At 36.3% G+C, this 15,781-nt stretch overlaps 1 protein-coding gene across 11 annotated transcripts in view; it reads left to right on the plus strand.

Annotated features, from left to right (window-relative positions):
• LOC129808208 (disks large 1 tumor suppressor protein) overlaps nucleotides 1–15,781 on the plus strand; it is a 158,061-nt gene that overhangs the window by 64,327 nt on the left and 77,953 nt on the right. For 8 of the 11 annotated variants that reach the window (XM_055857991.1, XM_055857996.1, XM_055857994.1 and 5 more), the window contains one exon: nucleotides 1,312–1,398. The exons of the other annotated variants lie outside the window; for them this stretch is intronic. In XM_055857991.1, the coding sequence (XP_055713966.1) occupies nucleotides 1,312–1,398 (87 nt within the window). The remainder of the gene's footprint in view (nucleotides 1–1,311; nucleotides 1,399–15,781) is intronic. 11 annotated transcript variants of the gene reach the window in all.

Below are 15,781 nucleotides of genomic sequence, written 5' to 3' on the forward strand. Positions count from 1 at the left end.
GAGTATTCTTTCATTTGAAATGATTTTTTTTGGGTGAATCAATAAAGTAAAAAGCGATTGAATCAAACGAAAATTAAGGAATAAATAATAAAAACAATATACTTACCGTTAAATATAATTTCTTTGCGATTGTGTTTTTTTTGCATGAAAAAAATAACGGAAAGGCCTATTAATCAGCCAAGATACCGACCATTGTTCGGGTCATACGCCCTTTGGGTTAGCCAAGACACAAACCATTTGTCGGCTTATAATATTTCGGGTGAGCCAAGATACAAACCTTTTTCCGGGTGGATTTTGGCTAACTTCAGCTACGTATAGGGGAAGGTTTTCAGGCTTTGCACACAGTCTTTCTTCGTACACTTCATATTTTTCTCGTGTTTCTTTAATGAATCTGATATAATTTTTTCAGGAAATGAGTAATATTTTATAATGCTATTCATATAATTGCTAAAAGGTCAAATCCGTTGAAGGAATATGGGAAAAATATGGAATGTTTGAAGCTAGAATATGTGCAAAGCCTGAAAGCCTTCCCCTGCTAGATTAATATAGTCTTGCATTAAAATTCTCACAAAACCTCCATATAGACAACACAAAAAATCCCTTTTGAAAATCCTAAGGAATAGTACCAAAATTAGACATTTACATTTAAGGCAATAATTCATGCGAGCAATACATATACCAAGCTCATATAGATCTACAGGTTCAGTAGGCACAAGAGACAAGCTGAGTGAGGAACAAACAATTCTTCACTTGATCCTTGAGCAGGTGCTGGCAGATACCGTGGGGTCCCAATAGATCTGGGGTGTACAAGAACCGTTGAAAGCGAATAAACATCAAAATAAGTTTGTTCAGGTAGCGTTTTGAGTTTTGACCATTGACGTGCAAATTTCATTTGACATTTGTTCGGTTTCAAACGGTTCTTGCACACCTCTACAATAGATTCTTAGACAATTCTCCCAAACGTAATCTTATTTTTATCACCTTTTTCTTACCTTTTATCACCTTTTAGTCACCAGTGCTAAAGCGTTGTGTAGCGGATCCTAGTGCGTGGCGCTCTTAATCGCTTTTAGTCCAGCTTTTTTGAAGAGAGTGTTTAAGCTGTGAAGTAAATGAAATACTACCAGTAGATCCATAAATTGTTTACAAAATTATCTTGTTCTCTAACCGAATTTCTTATGAAAGAATCACAGTTCTTATAAGTTAAAATTAGCTTATCACATGCCTAACCTGCCTCTACACAACCATCTCCCCCAATTTTGGTTTGCAATGTGACAAGTAAAAGAGCTTTTTCCCTCTTTTCATCAACATTAGAGCGAAACAAATCGAAGTTCCGCACATTTGCCACTCACTCAGGCCCTGCTGAATCTCAAGGAGCAACAGGAGAATGCCGAAAATGAGGTAAGATCTCACATTGCGTGCTAGAAATTCATTTTTAGCTATACCATGGAAAATTGCTATGTATTTAATCATGTAGAGCTGCCAAGAAGCTAGCTAGATGATTTTTAGATAAGAGAACAATTTAGAGATTCAAATACTCATAATAGAGTGGATTATTGAATCCTGGATTTTTTGTACAGAAATTTAGTTAAAAGATATCCATATGACTCGAACTACACACAACTTTAACTTCTAGATCTACAATATTTGTTTCCACGGAATTTATGCAGTGTAAATTGTTTATAAAGAAACAATTTATAAAATAATTCCATAGAAATCTGAGATAAATTATCGGGAAAACAATTTAGGAGAATTCTTTCCACAAGAAACATTTAATTGTAGACTCCATTTCAATTCGAATTAAAACACTCAGAACAGCTTTTTACGTTTTTCTTTATTTCGTCCACTCTCTTTGGCGTCCAACTCAAGTCTGTCTGTCCTTCGTTGTTCGTCCGTCTTCGTCTGTTATAAGCCATCTCGCGGCAATTATCCTAAGTATCGTCCGTCCCGTCTGACCACAACTCGGCCGACCTAACTAGGGATCGACCCGATCCCAACGTCATTTTGTTTCGTCATGTCACCTATCGTCTACTTAACATCTAACATTTTTTCTCTTTATTTCTTTTCTTCAAAAAGTCCAGTGAACATCTAATCTAATATAAAAATACTATAACTATCAAAATTCACACTTCATTCTCATCAGTGGCGTGATCCGCCCAACTCCTGCCCTGTATACAGTCTGGGGATCTCCATAGTCTCACATTTTTTGATTCAATAACTCCGTTATAAGGAATTTGTGTAACTTGACAGTTTTCAACATCTCTTACTACATATCGGTCATGAGGCAAAACTTTGTCCACCACGTAGGGACCCTTGAATTTAGGAATAAGTTTCTTGTTTGTACCTGCCGTAGTATCAACATTTCGTAGCAAAACAAAATCGCCCTCTTTATAAACCAACGGATTCTTGTGGATCTTCTCGAACTGCCTCAGATTTTGCTTCTGTACTTGTTCTATTTTCTTCGACGCGGATTCTCTCAGAGCACTCAAATCTCGTAGCTCATTATTTAACTCTTTAGCATCCAAATGCTCAGTCAAATGATCTACCTCTTCTCCCCTCTGTTCCACACCAAAAAGAACCTTGCTTGGGGTGGTTCCAATTGAACGATGAAAAGAATTGTTAATAGAAAATTCGACTTTGCTCAACTGGCGCACCCAGTCTGCATGTTGAAGAGGTTCGCTAAGTTTCCCTAACATCGGAGTAATAACCCGATTAACACGCTCTACCTGCCCGTTTGCTTGTGGGGACGCTGTTGCCACTTCTACATGGGCAATATTCCGTTCGGCAAGGAAAGACTTAAATTCATTCGAGCGGAAACAACTCCCTTGGTCTGATATGATTCGCACTGGTCGACTATAATAGTCAAAGAATTTTTTCAACGCGCAGCACACTTCCTTCGTGCTTGTTGACGAGACAGCATAAATTCGCGTAAATTTCGTAAATCCGTCAACCACTACTAAAATATGCTTCCTTTTTGATACTAGCGAAGGCAACGGCCCGAGATGATCGATATGCAGAGTATGAAAAGGCACTGGGTGTTTTGGAATATTATACAAGGACTGCATATTGCTTCGCGCGGGAGTAGAGTAAAAGAGGCACTTCACACAATTTTTCACATAACTGTCAATTTTCTCTTTCATCCCCGGAAACCAATAGTGAGTGCGCAATTTCTCATAGGTCTTTTGCGAGCCAAAATGTCCGATTTTCTCATGAATTTGTCGAATCAGATTCACTTCCATTTCTCCCGGTACGTAAAAGAATAACTTCCCTCTTTGATCGCGTCTATAAACCAAACCGTCTTTCAAAGCAAACATTTTATTATCTTCCTTCTCCAACTTGACCCTCAAATCTCTAATCATCTTATCCCTACTCTGAGTCGCACTCAGTTGAAAATCTATATCATCACAGTCAACGGCCGCTATTGGATAACATCTACTCAAAGCATCAACATGATGCATCCTTGTCCCACTTCGGTGGACTATTTTATAATCAAAGTTTTCCAATTCAAGCGCCCATCGTTGAATACGTGGGCTATCTGATCGGTGATTCAACGTCATCGCAAGTGAGCTACAATCTGTAACAATCACAAAAGGTATCCCTTTTAAATAAACTCGAAAACGACTCAAGGCATAAATTATTGCCAAAGTTTCCAACTCATACGAATGGTACTTTGATTCTGCTTTAGACGTACTTTTTGAGAAGTACGCTACTGGATGTAATTTCTGATCATTTTGTCGCTGAAGCAACACAGCTCCAAATCCCAACGAACTCGCATCAGTATGTAGTTCTGTCTCTCTCTTTGGATCGTAAATGGCCAAAACTGGCGAAGAAATCAAACGTCTCTTTAACCCCTCATAAGCCTCTGCACAAGAATCATCAAAATCAAATCGCGCATCTTTTTTAAGAAGAGACAGCAAGGGACGAGCAATAGTTGAAAATCCTGGAACAAATCTCCGGAAATAAGCACAAAGTCCCACGAAAGAATGGACTTCCTTCACATTCTGTGGCGTTGGATAGTTTTGGATAGCTCTCAGATGGTCCTCGCTAGGACGAATTCCCTCTGAAGATGCCTGGTATCCCAAATATTCGATCGATGAATACCCCAATTTGCACTTTCCCATTTGAATAATCAACCCATTCTCTGCCAAACAGGAGAGTACTTGCTCTAGCGTTTTCAAATGCTCATCGAAATTAGCGCTCGCTAATAGAATGTCATCCATATACACCACTATTTGCCCTCCTTCAATGAACTTCCGCAAAACTCTTGTAATAAATCTCTGAAATACACTGGGGGCATTCTTGAGCCCAAATGGCATTCGCAAGTACTCATATTGGCCCTCTGGTGTTACGAATGCAGTATACTGTATGGAATCTTCAGCCATCTTCACGTGATGGAAACCGCTCTTCAAATCAATCAGACTGAAAACACTCTTGCCTCTCAAATGCTCTAGGCAATCTTCAATTAGCGGAAGTGGATAGTTATCCCTAACCGTGAGATTATTCAGTGAGCGATAATCGACACACATTCGTGTATCTCCACTCTTCTTGTCTACAAGAACGATTGGTGAAGCATAAGGAGAATCACTTGGCCTAACTATTTCTTGCTCACACAGATTGTTGACAATTTCGCGAACTTTTTCCCTATCAGAATAGGCCAGTCTACGTGGGCGAAAATAAAAAGGGACATCACTTGTCAATCGAATTTTCATTTCAAAATTATCAGATTTTCTCTCTTCACAAAATTTGTCATGATAATGCTCTTGGACAAGTACTCTCAATTTATCTTGACATTCTTCAGACAAATCTGGACAAATGCTCACATCAACCAAAGCTCCAATAAAATCGTCTTGCTTTGTGAAACTATTTGCTTCAGAATATTCAATAATAAATGCCAGCAAGGTTTCATCATCCCCAAATACATCTTCTACGTCACTAATTTCTACAGTTTCACTCCCTTCATTATGCTCAAATTCCTGAACCTCTTCAAGAGAAACTACTTCCTTTATTTCACTCAGTTTATTCTCTCTCTCGCTCTCAAATAACTGATCTTTCTCTTGCCTCCCACTGAAATTGCTTTCCCTCTTCCCCTCATTTAAAATAGTTTGGTCCTCAACTTTACTCAGATCTGAAATTTTAACTTCACTCTTCAATTCATCAAGCAAATTCTTTGCAGTTTCAAAACCAACACCATCCGCTGGTTCATAATTGGACAAAGTACACATGGTCAAATTCTTTTCTTTTGAGAAATTTTCAGGCTTCTTGGGTACAAACTCACTATTCATAAATGTCAATTGGATTCCCAGTAGTTTCAAAGCATCTCTGCCCAACAAAATCTCAAATGGGGACACTTTGTCAGGGACAATAATTAATTCAATGGATTTGCAAACTTTTAGCAGTTGCACTGAGCAAATAATTTTTCCAAAGCTTTCAATTTTAACCCCACTTAGTCCCCGATAAGGTAAAATTGTGCACTCACGTTGAGGCAGAAGCATCTCTGGCACTTTTGACCTTTGAATTAAACTAATTGGACTGCCCGTATCCAACAGAGAAGAGAGACTGATAGTGATCCCCAAACCAGAACCAGGATTGAACGTCACACTTACCGGCTGATGAGAAAGAAGTGGCTTAGTCTCGTCACCCTCTTGAAAATTCCCATTTTCCCCATCGTCAACTGCTGCTGTAGTCTTCGGCTTCCTGTACAGTGGGCAATCCGGATCACGTTCACGTCTAGGCTTTGGACATCTCCAGGAAACGTGGTCAGGCTCAGAGCAATTATAACAACGGGGTTTATTTCCACTCTTAGCAGCAACATCGGAAGCCAAAGAGGCTTTGGATGTGTCCCCACTCGAAGAAGGATTCTTCAAAATGTTTCTCTCATAGCGACGCATTGCCAACTTCAATTCGTCCAAAGTCCTGCAGCCTGCAATCATCGAGATATTTGATGATTGATCCTGAAGTCCCTCGATGATAGCGCAAATGATATCCTCTTCCGGAATAGGGTATCCGGAAACCATGGCTTGAATGGCCAAAACGTACTCTTGACAGGTTTCATCTTGCTTCTTTATCCTCTGCTTGAGTTTTTTCAGCACCTCTCTCACAGTCTCATGCTGTCCAAATTCTTTGACGAGGGCTGTTTTCAAATCTCTCCACTCTCTGAAGCGTTGAGTACGAGTGAGGATTTTTGCTGGGCCAGAATCAATAAGACGCCGGGCAAAAACCAAACGGGATTTTGGTGGCACTTCGAAGTCGTCACACACTAATTCAAAATCCTCAATCCACTGCTGGATCTTGTATCCATCATCTCCAGAAAAATGCTCCACTGCATTCTCAATGTCTTTGAATGAGCATTTTAGCTGATTTTCACTCTTTGAGACACTCAAGGCGCGCAATAATCCACCCAAAATTGCAATGACATTAACGTTGTCACGGAAAGGGACGCCATTTTCGAGGTGATTAACACTGACGCTCGATTCAGCATAATTTTCCACCGAATTTTGGGGCTTCGCTTGCATTGTTCCCTCATAATTGGACGCACTCTCAACACCTGAATCAGTGTCGGCTCTTTGATTGATATTTGGTAAGTTTTCAGGGGAGTCTCCAACAGAAAAGCCCTTGGCGTCTTTTCTGCATTTTCCCGCCATCGGCAAGCCCACGACGACTCTCTTGAAAATTTTTCGAATCTGCATCATCGATGCTGTGGGCGGAACTTCTTCCCCCATTTCACTCAGGATTTCACTCACTTCACTCATTTTTTCCAGGCTGGGAGCCAAGCTCAACCCCACACCTGAAGTTGTAGACTCCATTTCAATTCGAATTAAAACACTCAGAACAGCTTTTTACGTTTTTCTTTATTTCGTCCACTCTCTTTGGCGTCCAACTCAAGTCTGTCTGTCCTTCGTTGTTCGTCCGTCTTCGTCTGTTATAAGCCATCTCGCGGCAATTATCCTAAGTATCGTCCGTCCCGTCTGACCACATAATAAAAATGTTTCCAAAGAATTTATTCAAGGTTTATTTCTCTACAATTCACTTATCATATTTGTTTCGGTTATAAAGCAGTATAACGATTGTATTTTATGTGATTACTGGACTATCTTTGACCTACACTACGCCGTAAGGGTTCTAGCGACAGTCTTGCCTGTGGAACTTATTCAAAAATTGTCGTGATATTACTTATTTTTAAGGAAATAACGTCTAGTCGTACCAAATGTCTCACATTACCCCCACATCATTTGAATATATAAATGGGGATCTTGTTTGTCAATATCATTCCCTCTGTATCGTGTGGTTGTGCTACTGTGGAAAACCAGTTCCTATAGGTGGGATAACTCTGGTTAAAATGGTACTGATCGTTGATAAGAAGTTCTGATCCTGTTCATTATTCGTTTCCACATACACCTACAAACATTAGAGTAGTTCTCGTACCAATATACAACGGAGCTATGGAACAAGTTCCACAGTCGAGACACTGACTTCATAACTTAGAAGATGTGCAGCAGTTCTAATCGAATTATTCTGAAAGATTGCTCAATTACAGAGAAGATTCCAGTAAATTATCATAACTAACTCAATGCTTGGGGATCGATATTGTTGGAAAACATGATCGATATTTTTGGAAAACGTAAGAACTCAGAAGAAGATGAGGGTTAGTGATGATCGGATAGTCCTATCGCGAACGATTTTGACGTGTATCTGTTTAAAGAGTTACCGAGGTTGGCGAGGAACATCAATCACTCAGGCAAAGCACATCGGCTTATTCCAGAGCTTTCGGTTCAATCTCCAAGCCTTGATCAGTTGCTGGAAAAAATCCTACTGAGATATAGGTATTAATTATACGTCGCCGTCGGTTGTTTGTTCCATTTTGCCACGTTTCTTGATAATCCAAGACTCACACAGTCATTTTTGTTGCAAAAAGTGTCTCGACTGTGAAACTTGTTAAATCCTTGATACCCAAACGTTCACATGTAGCACAGAAGTATACTAAAATTCTTTACTTTCACTGAGAGAAATCCAAAAAAGTTGAAATAACATTACGGAAATGGTTATTGTACCCTGTAGTATTGATCTAAAATCAGTGTAAATATTACCCTTTTTAGGTGTATTGAGGGTTAAAGTTACTCTTTTTCATGTTAATTTTACCCTTAAAAAGGTGTAAAATTAACATTAAAAAATGTTGATATATTTTTACACCTAAAAAGTGTTAAAGTTATATGGAAAAAAGTTAATCGCACCCTCTTTTTTTCTCAGTGTTGAAACCCCCTTATTGAAAATTCTCAATTACTATTCCAGTTATTCAATTTTATATAAAAAATCGGTTTAGCATATTATTCTTACTCAGCGATAACAAACAAGTGAAATGCGTTAAATCTCGGCAAGTTCAGTTATCGAAGTCCCTATAATCAGTATAAGTACACTGAGAAAAAACGGGGGTGCGATTAACTTTTTTTACCTCATACTTTAACACTTTTTAGGTGTAAAAATATATCAACATTTTTCAATGTTAATTTTACACCTTTTTAAGGGTGAAATTAACATGAAAAAGGGTTAATTTAACCCCTAATACACTTAAAAAGCATAATATTTACACTGATTTCGGATCAGTACTCTAGGGTAAAATAAACATTTCTACAATGTTATTTTAACTTTTTAGGATTTCTCTCAGTGTATATTAACTGTTTTATAATCTCTTTTCAAACCTCCGATTAACCCCTCTAGTTCTTTGTTTTTGATTGAATGGGCTTAATCGGTTCCATACCACAATATAAGTATTAGTGAAGCATTTCGACTGTGGAACTTATTTAAATACTTGAACCTTTTGGTCAAGGATAGGCTAACAATTGATTGATTTATTCAAATATAAATTATCTACATCCACACCATAGATAGCCTAAGTCCAAACAAGAACATCTATGTGAAAAGTAATAATTACCGTAAGTGCAAGTGACTTTGTCCTTTGCGGGTGACTTTGACACCCTCCTGATCGTAAGCTTTTCTTTAATTCTAACGTTTAAGAACAGTTCTCACCGATCAGACATGGGAGATCGGTTCGGTAAACACTATTCTTAAGTTCTAGAAGTAACCAATTTATTTCCACATTATGTTCCACAGTGCATTTCTATGCAAAAAATTATTAAAATTTGTAGAATTATAGTTTTTTACTAATCTTAAAACTGGATGTCATTTAATAAATAAGTTCCACATTCAAGACACTTCCGTTGGAACTTAGACTATAGTGTGGATATTATTGAAAATCACCTAATGGATAATCCACATCTTACATCAGAACTGCCTGTTCTATGGGAGTACTTGTTCTTTATCCTTTTTATAATACTCTACACCCATTTAGCTCTGCATTTTCGTACATTTTCGCGTCCACTGCTAAATATTACAACGTGAAATATCAATTTGGTGTGTCGGAAGCAATGGTAAAAATTAGGCTTTTATTGTTGAAAATTGACAGGTTGATTAATTAGGGCGTAATTTATAAGCAAATGTGAGTGAGAGGAAGTGCTATTGCTAATTGATATTTCTACTCAAGAGACTATATTAGAATAATTGAATAACTAAACTTGTTTCTTTTGGTGGTGAGTGGGTGGTAATTTTAATAATTTGTCACGAGAGGCTGACTTCTATAGAGAGATTGTCGCGAAGGGGCAGAAGGGGGGTAGAAGGGGGGTAGAAGGGAATGCCAGCATATTATTTGATAGAAATCGCGTATCATAAAAGGGGTGGAAGAGATAAACACACTTTCACAAGGATTTAACCTAGATAATATTGAATTTTGAGGGAGGGCGAGTTGGGCGGTAAAATGGGTCAATTCACATCGAAGGGAGTTTCCTCTCTGCTGTTGCTTCCTCCTCGCGCTCAATATCCCAGTGACAGATTCTCGCATTAGCATTTTCCCAGTAGGGAGGATCATTGAATTTTTGGGAGCATGGGTAGTGTCAGTCGGGTAATTGACAAAATAGACACAGACACACACAAACACACAATTCATAATAGCACGGTGCTGCCTTTCTTCCCAACAAATTTATCCTCAGGGATTTTGGAGATTAATTAAATTCATGGCGAAGTTTTTTTAATGAGCACACAATGTTGAGTACATTTCTAAACTGGACTACCCATTACATTATTGCTTCACGTGCTTCATAAAAGACCACTAATTTACCGCTCGATTGAAATATTATAATGAGTAAATTGGATTTTCCCTGAAGATTTCTAAAATTAGACAGGTATTCATGAAGATTTTACTTCATTTCACTGCGAGAAATTTAAAAAGGAAAAGAATTCTTTCAAATTACTCTTCGATATTTTTATTTTTTTACCTGTGCACTTGATAAAAATAAAAGGATCAAATTGATCCTTTTGCAGGGGATAGTTCAAATTAACATGTTCTATTATGATAAATGTGGGGGCCTCAGTGGATCAGTGGATAGAGCAGTGGCTCTGTGACTGTGAGGTCGAGGGTTCGAGACTAGGCAGCTGCAGATTTTTCAGCTGCTGTAATAGTCTCGAATTCGTCCAGTGAATGAATGGAAAAGTAATGCCAAGACATTGACAATGAACCGCCTAAAAAGAGAGGTTGGTATAGGAAATAAGTTTCGACATGCAGAGTTCAGTCGAATACAAATACTCATTCACTGCCCAGATCCACAAACCAAGGTTGGTTTACCGTGATATAAAGCGGTACTGTGTGTATCAGAACGCACACAGAGCACTGTGATATGGAGCAGGTTTACTCGCCTTGGGGGTTAAGATAGAAAAGGAGAATGGGGAGTGCATAATGGGCCCAAATAAGTGGCCTGGGTGCAGCGGTTCCGCAAGGAATATAACCGACCCATAGACAAATCTTAATCTTAATGATAAATGTGCATTCAGAGTTCGAAATTTCATCCATCCTTTTAAAAGGATCAAATTTGGATCAATTTGATCCTTTTATTTTTACCAGTTTAACGAATACCGTTCGATTTGTCGACCTAAAAGTAGTGAAAAGTGAATTTAAAATTGATTATAGCTTGACTTCTAATTTTTAGAATTCAATTCTGAATGGTGATTTGGAAAGGTCTTGATAAATTCTATAACACTTTAGAACAACCCGACTTCATACGGCCACCACTAGGTGCGCTGAAATCGAACATCGATTTTTCAAAACTCGATGTCGAATATTTGGAGATCCTTATTTTTGATTTTGATTTAACTTAAGTATTTTACAGCAAATGTCTATTTCTTTTCAACTATGGATTGCACTTTGCCAACTTTGCCCTAACCCTGACTCGACTGAAACTAGGGTAAGACGAGATTATTTGGAATTATGCCTAATTTGGATCTTTGTAATTTCCTAACAGTTTTAGAAGGCTAAAGGAAAAAAACATGTAAAATTATTCGTAAATGTCTGTGAATTTCTACTGGGGACTTACGAAATGCTCGTAAATCGCATAACCCACAAACAAGTTCGTAAAAGTTTGTACTTTTTCACAAACATTGTTCGTAACATGATCACTTGACGAGTCTATTTTATTATTTTATATAAACATTTGTCCGTACGTGGCAAAACTTTACGAACAAATGACAAAATATTACGAACATTTTTTTGTTTGTTTACGATCATTTACGAACAAATGTTTGCACACATGAACAAAAAATGTTCGTCAAGTGATTATGTTACGAACAATGTTTGTGAAAAAAGTACAAAGTACAAACTTTTTAGTGAATTATATGATTTAAGAGCTTTTTGTAAGTTCCCTGTTTCAAACAAATGTTTCTAAAAGAATAAAAAAATCTTCAAATGTTCATGTTACGAACAATGTTTGTATATAAAGTACAGACTTTAACGAAATTTTTATAGGATTAGAGGGATAATACGATTTACGATCACGAGCATTTCGTAAGTCCCTAGAAAGAACTAACACATTTACGAATAATTTTACAATTTTTTTTTGTGTAGTGTATAAATTTAATGAATTTTTTAACTTCATTTTTATCATTTGATAGTTATTTTCGGATTTGGAATTTGGATTGATTCAATTTTGAGTTCTTCTTTATCATATCTCGTGCAATTAACAATTGAATGGTTCATTCTGATTGAAACGTGGCAAATATCGCAGACTAGAGGTTACGTGTCCTCTCTCCATTATCTTCACATTTCAGACGATTTCTGAGAAATGTCGTCACACTGTTTGTCCGTCTGTCCGTCCGGCTGTGATCAGCTCTAGAGGCCAAACGGTTAGAGATAGAGGCTTGGGACCTTCAAGGGACCTCCCCATAAGTGGACCCAAGGATCGTTAACATGCCCATCATTTTCCCCCACCCCCCCTTCCCCTCCAAAACTATGTTTTTTTACTATTGCTCGAAAACGCGTCGTGCGATTTTGTTCATTTTTAAATATGTTTTAGAGATTATCCAGGAGGAGTCCATATACGAAAATACCGTTGAATCATTCTTAATAACGGTTTTTCAAGGTCAAAAGTTAAAAAGACACTAGAGTGCGCATTTATCAAGTAAATGGGGTCATGTTTGGGGTCGTTGGAAAGGTCTTGGAATTTCCGACAAAACTAAATCGGTTCCAATCAGTTTTGAATCGGTAATGAACCGGTTAATAACCGATAAAAAATTTTATCTGAAAATCAATCCTATTACTTTTAAAACTATTTTGGGGGATCTTTTGAGAGATTTATGAATCGGTTCAAATCGGTTGAGAACCGGTAAACGGTAATGATGCGGAAGTACTATTAATAATTTTGCGGTATAGCATCTATATCACGAGTTCGAGCATTTCGCAAAGCCCGGGACGCTTTGCCACCCCTTTTTATTTATAAAGTTACTATTTTAAAGGTATATTTTTTAAAAGCATGCTGAAACTGCGACAACAAGGAAGCTATTATTTTTCATCTTCTAATTCAGGAAACTCCCTTAAATGTTTTGGGCTTTGTTTTTGATAATTAAGAAATTGCGAACAAAAATACAAATTTCTTAAAAACACTTTTACTAATTTGGTATTTTCGGTTTGCACTCAATATTGTATACTATTGCCCAAAAACTACGTTTTGATGAGAAAAAATTTCTTCAGCATGATTGATTGAAAATCCCAGCAATTTTCCTCCACAAATGAAATTTTCTCGTCATAGTGAAATGAACTTAAAAAAAAACTCTCGTTCTTCCACGTAGTGAAAATATGTTTCTAAAAAAGAGGAGGAAAACCTCAAGATTGGATAAAATACCATTTCCCTCTTTTCTTTCTCCACCGTCTGGGTTAATTACAAATCCTCCGGAAGGAAGTAACAAAGTCAATTTCCTTATACCGAAGAAGCATCTTTGGCCTTCTATCGTCCCTTCATTTCACCCTCTCTCAGCACTTTCCTCCGCTATTTTTTCTTTTCTTATACATATTGAGAAAATTGCTATCCCTTGTTGGAAAAAAATGAGAATGACTAGAAAAAAATGTATTATGCTTTTTTTATGTGTATCCATCTCCTGGAAAACGGGCGGCATCGAGGAAATCCTTCATTTCGGTCTATTTCTCACTGTTTTTGGCATATGTGCTTGTCCTTTAAGCAGGGACATTTTTCACAAACACCCAAAAAGATTTATTGAGAAAATCAGAGTGTAAATGCCTCAAAGAAAATATGTCACCACTTTTTTTTCGATACTCTTCTCTGCGCATTCACTTGCCGACCATAAAACTTGTTTTACCATTCCATATTTAATCAAATAGTCATCAAACGATGATAATCCAAAAAGGAGAAGAGGGTTAAAGTTTGCTGAAACTTTATTATATAAAGAGTGATTCAAGCACAGAAGAATGTTGAAAATCTCTCGCTGAGTTGAACTTTATTTATTTTCTCTTGGTATTAAAACATCAATCATCGTGAAACATTTAAATGCAATTTATTTGTTTACGAATAAACGGTTATTTTAAATTTATTGAACAATTGCATTTCCTTCCAATCTTCAGTAATTGAATTGTCTGGTAATTCTCCATAAATTCAAGTTGTAAAATGTAAATTTAATTTCATCGTCTACAAATTCAAACAAGTTACTTAATCAAAAGCATTTGTATCCAAATGCAGTCATAAAAATTATTTTTATGACTTAAGGGGAAATTGTGAAAATTTTTTAACCATCATTTAGGGGTTACTTCCGTGAGCCATCATATTTTATCTACTTCTTTTCCAAAATAATAATAAAGAAAATTAATACAAGCTCTTTCTTAAGCATATAAAAGTACTAGATTTGGACAATACTTTCTGAAATTTTCATTAAATAATTTGAAAAATTCAATTTTTGAAAAAGAAAACTTATTTTGCGGTAGACAAGACGTCAGTTAAATCAGCATTTGTCGTAACTTCGTTTTGACAACTTTTCATGAGACGAAATTTTCAGTTCAATATTATTTTTCTTAAAAATGAGCCCTGAATGCGATACTTTTGAGTCAAAATAATGAAAGTGGCACTAATAAACTGTAAGTTAACTCGAGAAAATCTTTATAAAATTATTGAAAAGCTGCAATATTGAGAAATATGTTAGAAGAAACACAATAATATTTTATCGTAACTTCCATCATGTATAAAGCCGTAACTTCCAATGTATGGAGATTCTGGAAGTTACGACAATTTTCAAAAATGCATTGTAACAATTTCAATTACTCAAGTGATAATAAGCGCCTTTATTTGACTAAATTAGTCAATAATACTGTTATCCCTGTCCCTAAAAGCTTTTATTTCATAAGTTTTATTGAATAAATTTTGTGTGCCACGTCGCTTGTTTTGTTTTGAATTAATGACAGATGGGTAGGGATTTTTTCTCACTTTTTTCTCGCAAATATTGAATTAAAATGATTTCATGTTACACTATTCGCACTGTCTTTCGATAGTTGGAAAAGTTTATAAACGTTTTATTGAGAAATATTGCAATTTTGCTGTAAATTACAAGCCACGCAAGTGAGCAAAAGAAGTTACGGCAAATGCTGATTATTTGAAAATTTTGTATGGAAATTTCTCGTAACTTCCTCAAAAATGGAAGTTACGACAAATTCTGATAAATTTTTGTTAATTAAGGGCACTTACGATAATTTTTATTTAAAATAATTTTTATTGGGCTTATAAAAGTTTCTTTTTCACAAGTGCGTTTAATAAACAAAATTACGCTGATTCCAAATATGTATATATCTCAAAATCGCAAAAATGAAGTTACGACAAATGCTGATTTAACTGACGAAGATTATTCAGAGTAGATTGATCGAATTAAATTCGAAATATCTTCGAACTGACTTCTTATTTTTTTGGTACATTCTTAGATCGTTTATCTATTGTCTATCCAATTAAGCAATGAAAAATATAAATTTCTTTTGATCTTATAATTTAGGAAAAAACTTAAGGGGGTTTCCATAATAACTAGATCTAAAGAAATCTATTTTTATTACTTTAATCGAATTAGAGAAATAAATATAGATTTTGTCCTTATAAATCAGGAAACTCCCATAAAGCCTCTACACAATGGAAGCAATTTTCGTCAAAAATTGCATTTTTGACAGAATTTTGACGTTTCATACATATAAAGCATTTTTTCATGAATATTGCTCCAATGTAGAGTTCTTTAAGGCGATTCACCTAACTACATGGTAAAAAAATCTATATTTTTCATTGCTTAAATCGATAAATAAATTATCAAAGAATAAACCAGAGAATTTTGAAGTATTTTCGAAGATACGGAGAAGGAAGCAAAGGAGCGTCGAGCAGATTTGCAAGGAAGCGGGAAAATTTCCAAAACTTTGAAGCACGTTTTCTTCACT

Source organism: Phlebotomus papatasi, chromosome 3 (assembly GCF_024763615.1).
Source record: "Phlebotomus papatasi isolate M1 chromosome 3, Ppap_2.1, whole genome shotgun sequence".
Classification (NCBI taxonomy): domain Eukaryota; kingdom Metazoa; phylum Arthropoda; class Insecta; order Diptera; family Psychodidae; genus Phlebotomus; species Phlebotomus papatasi.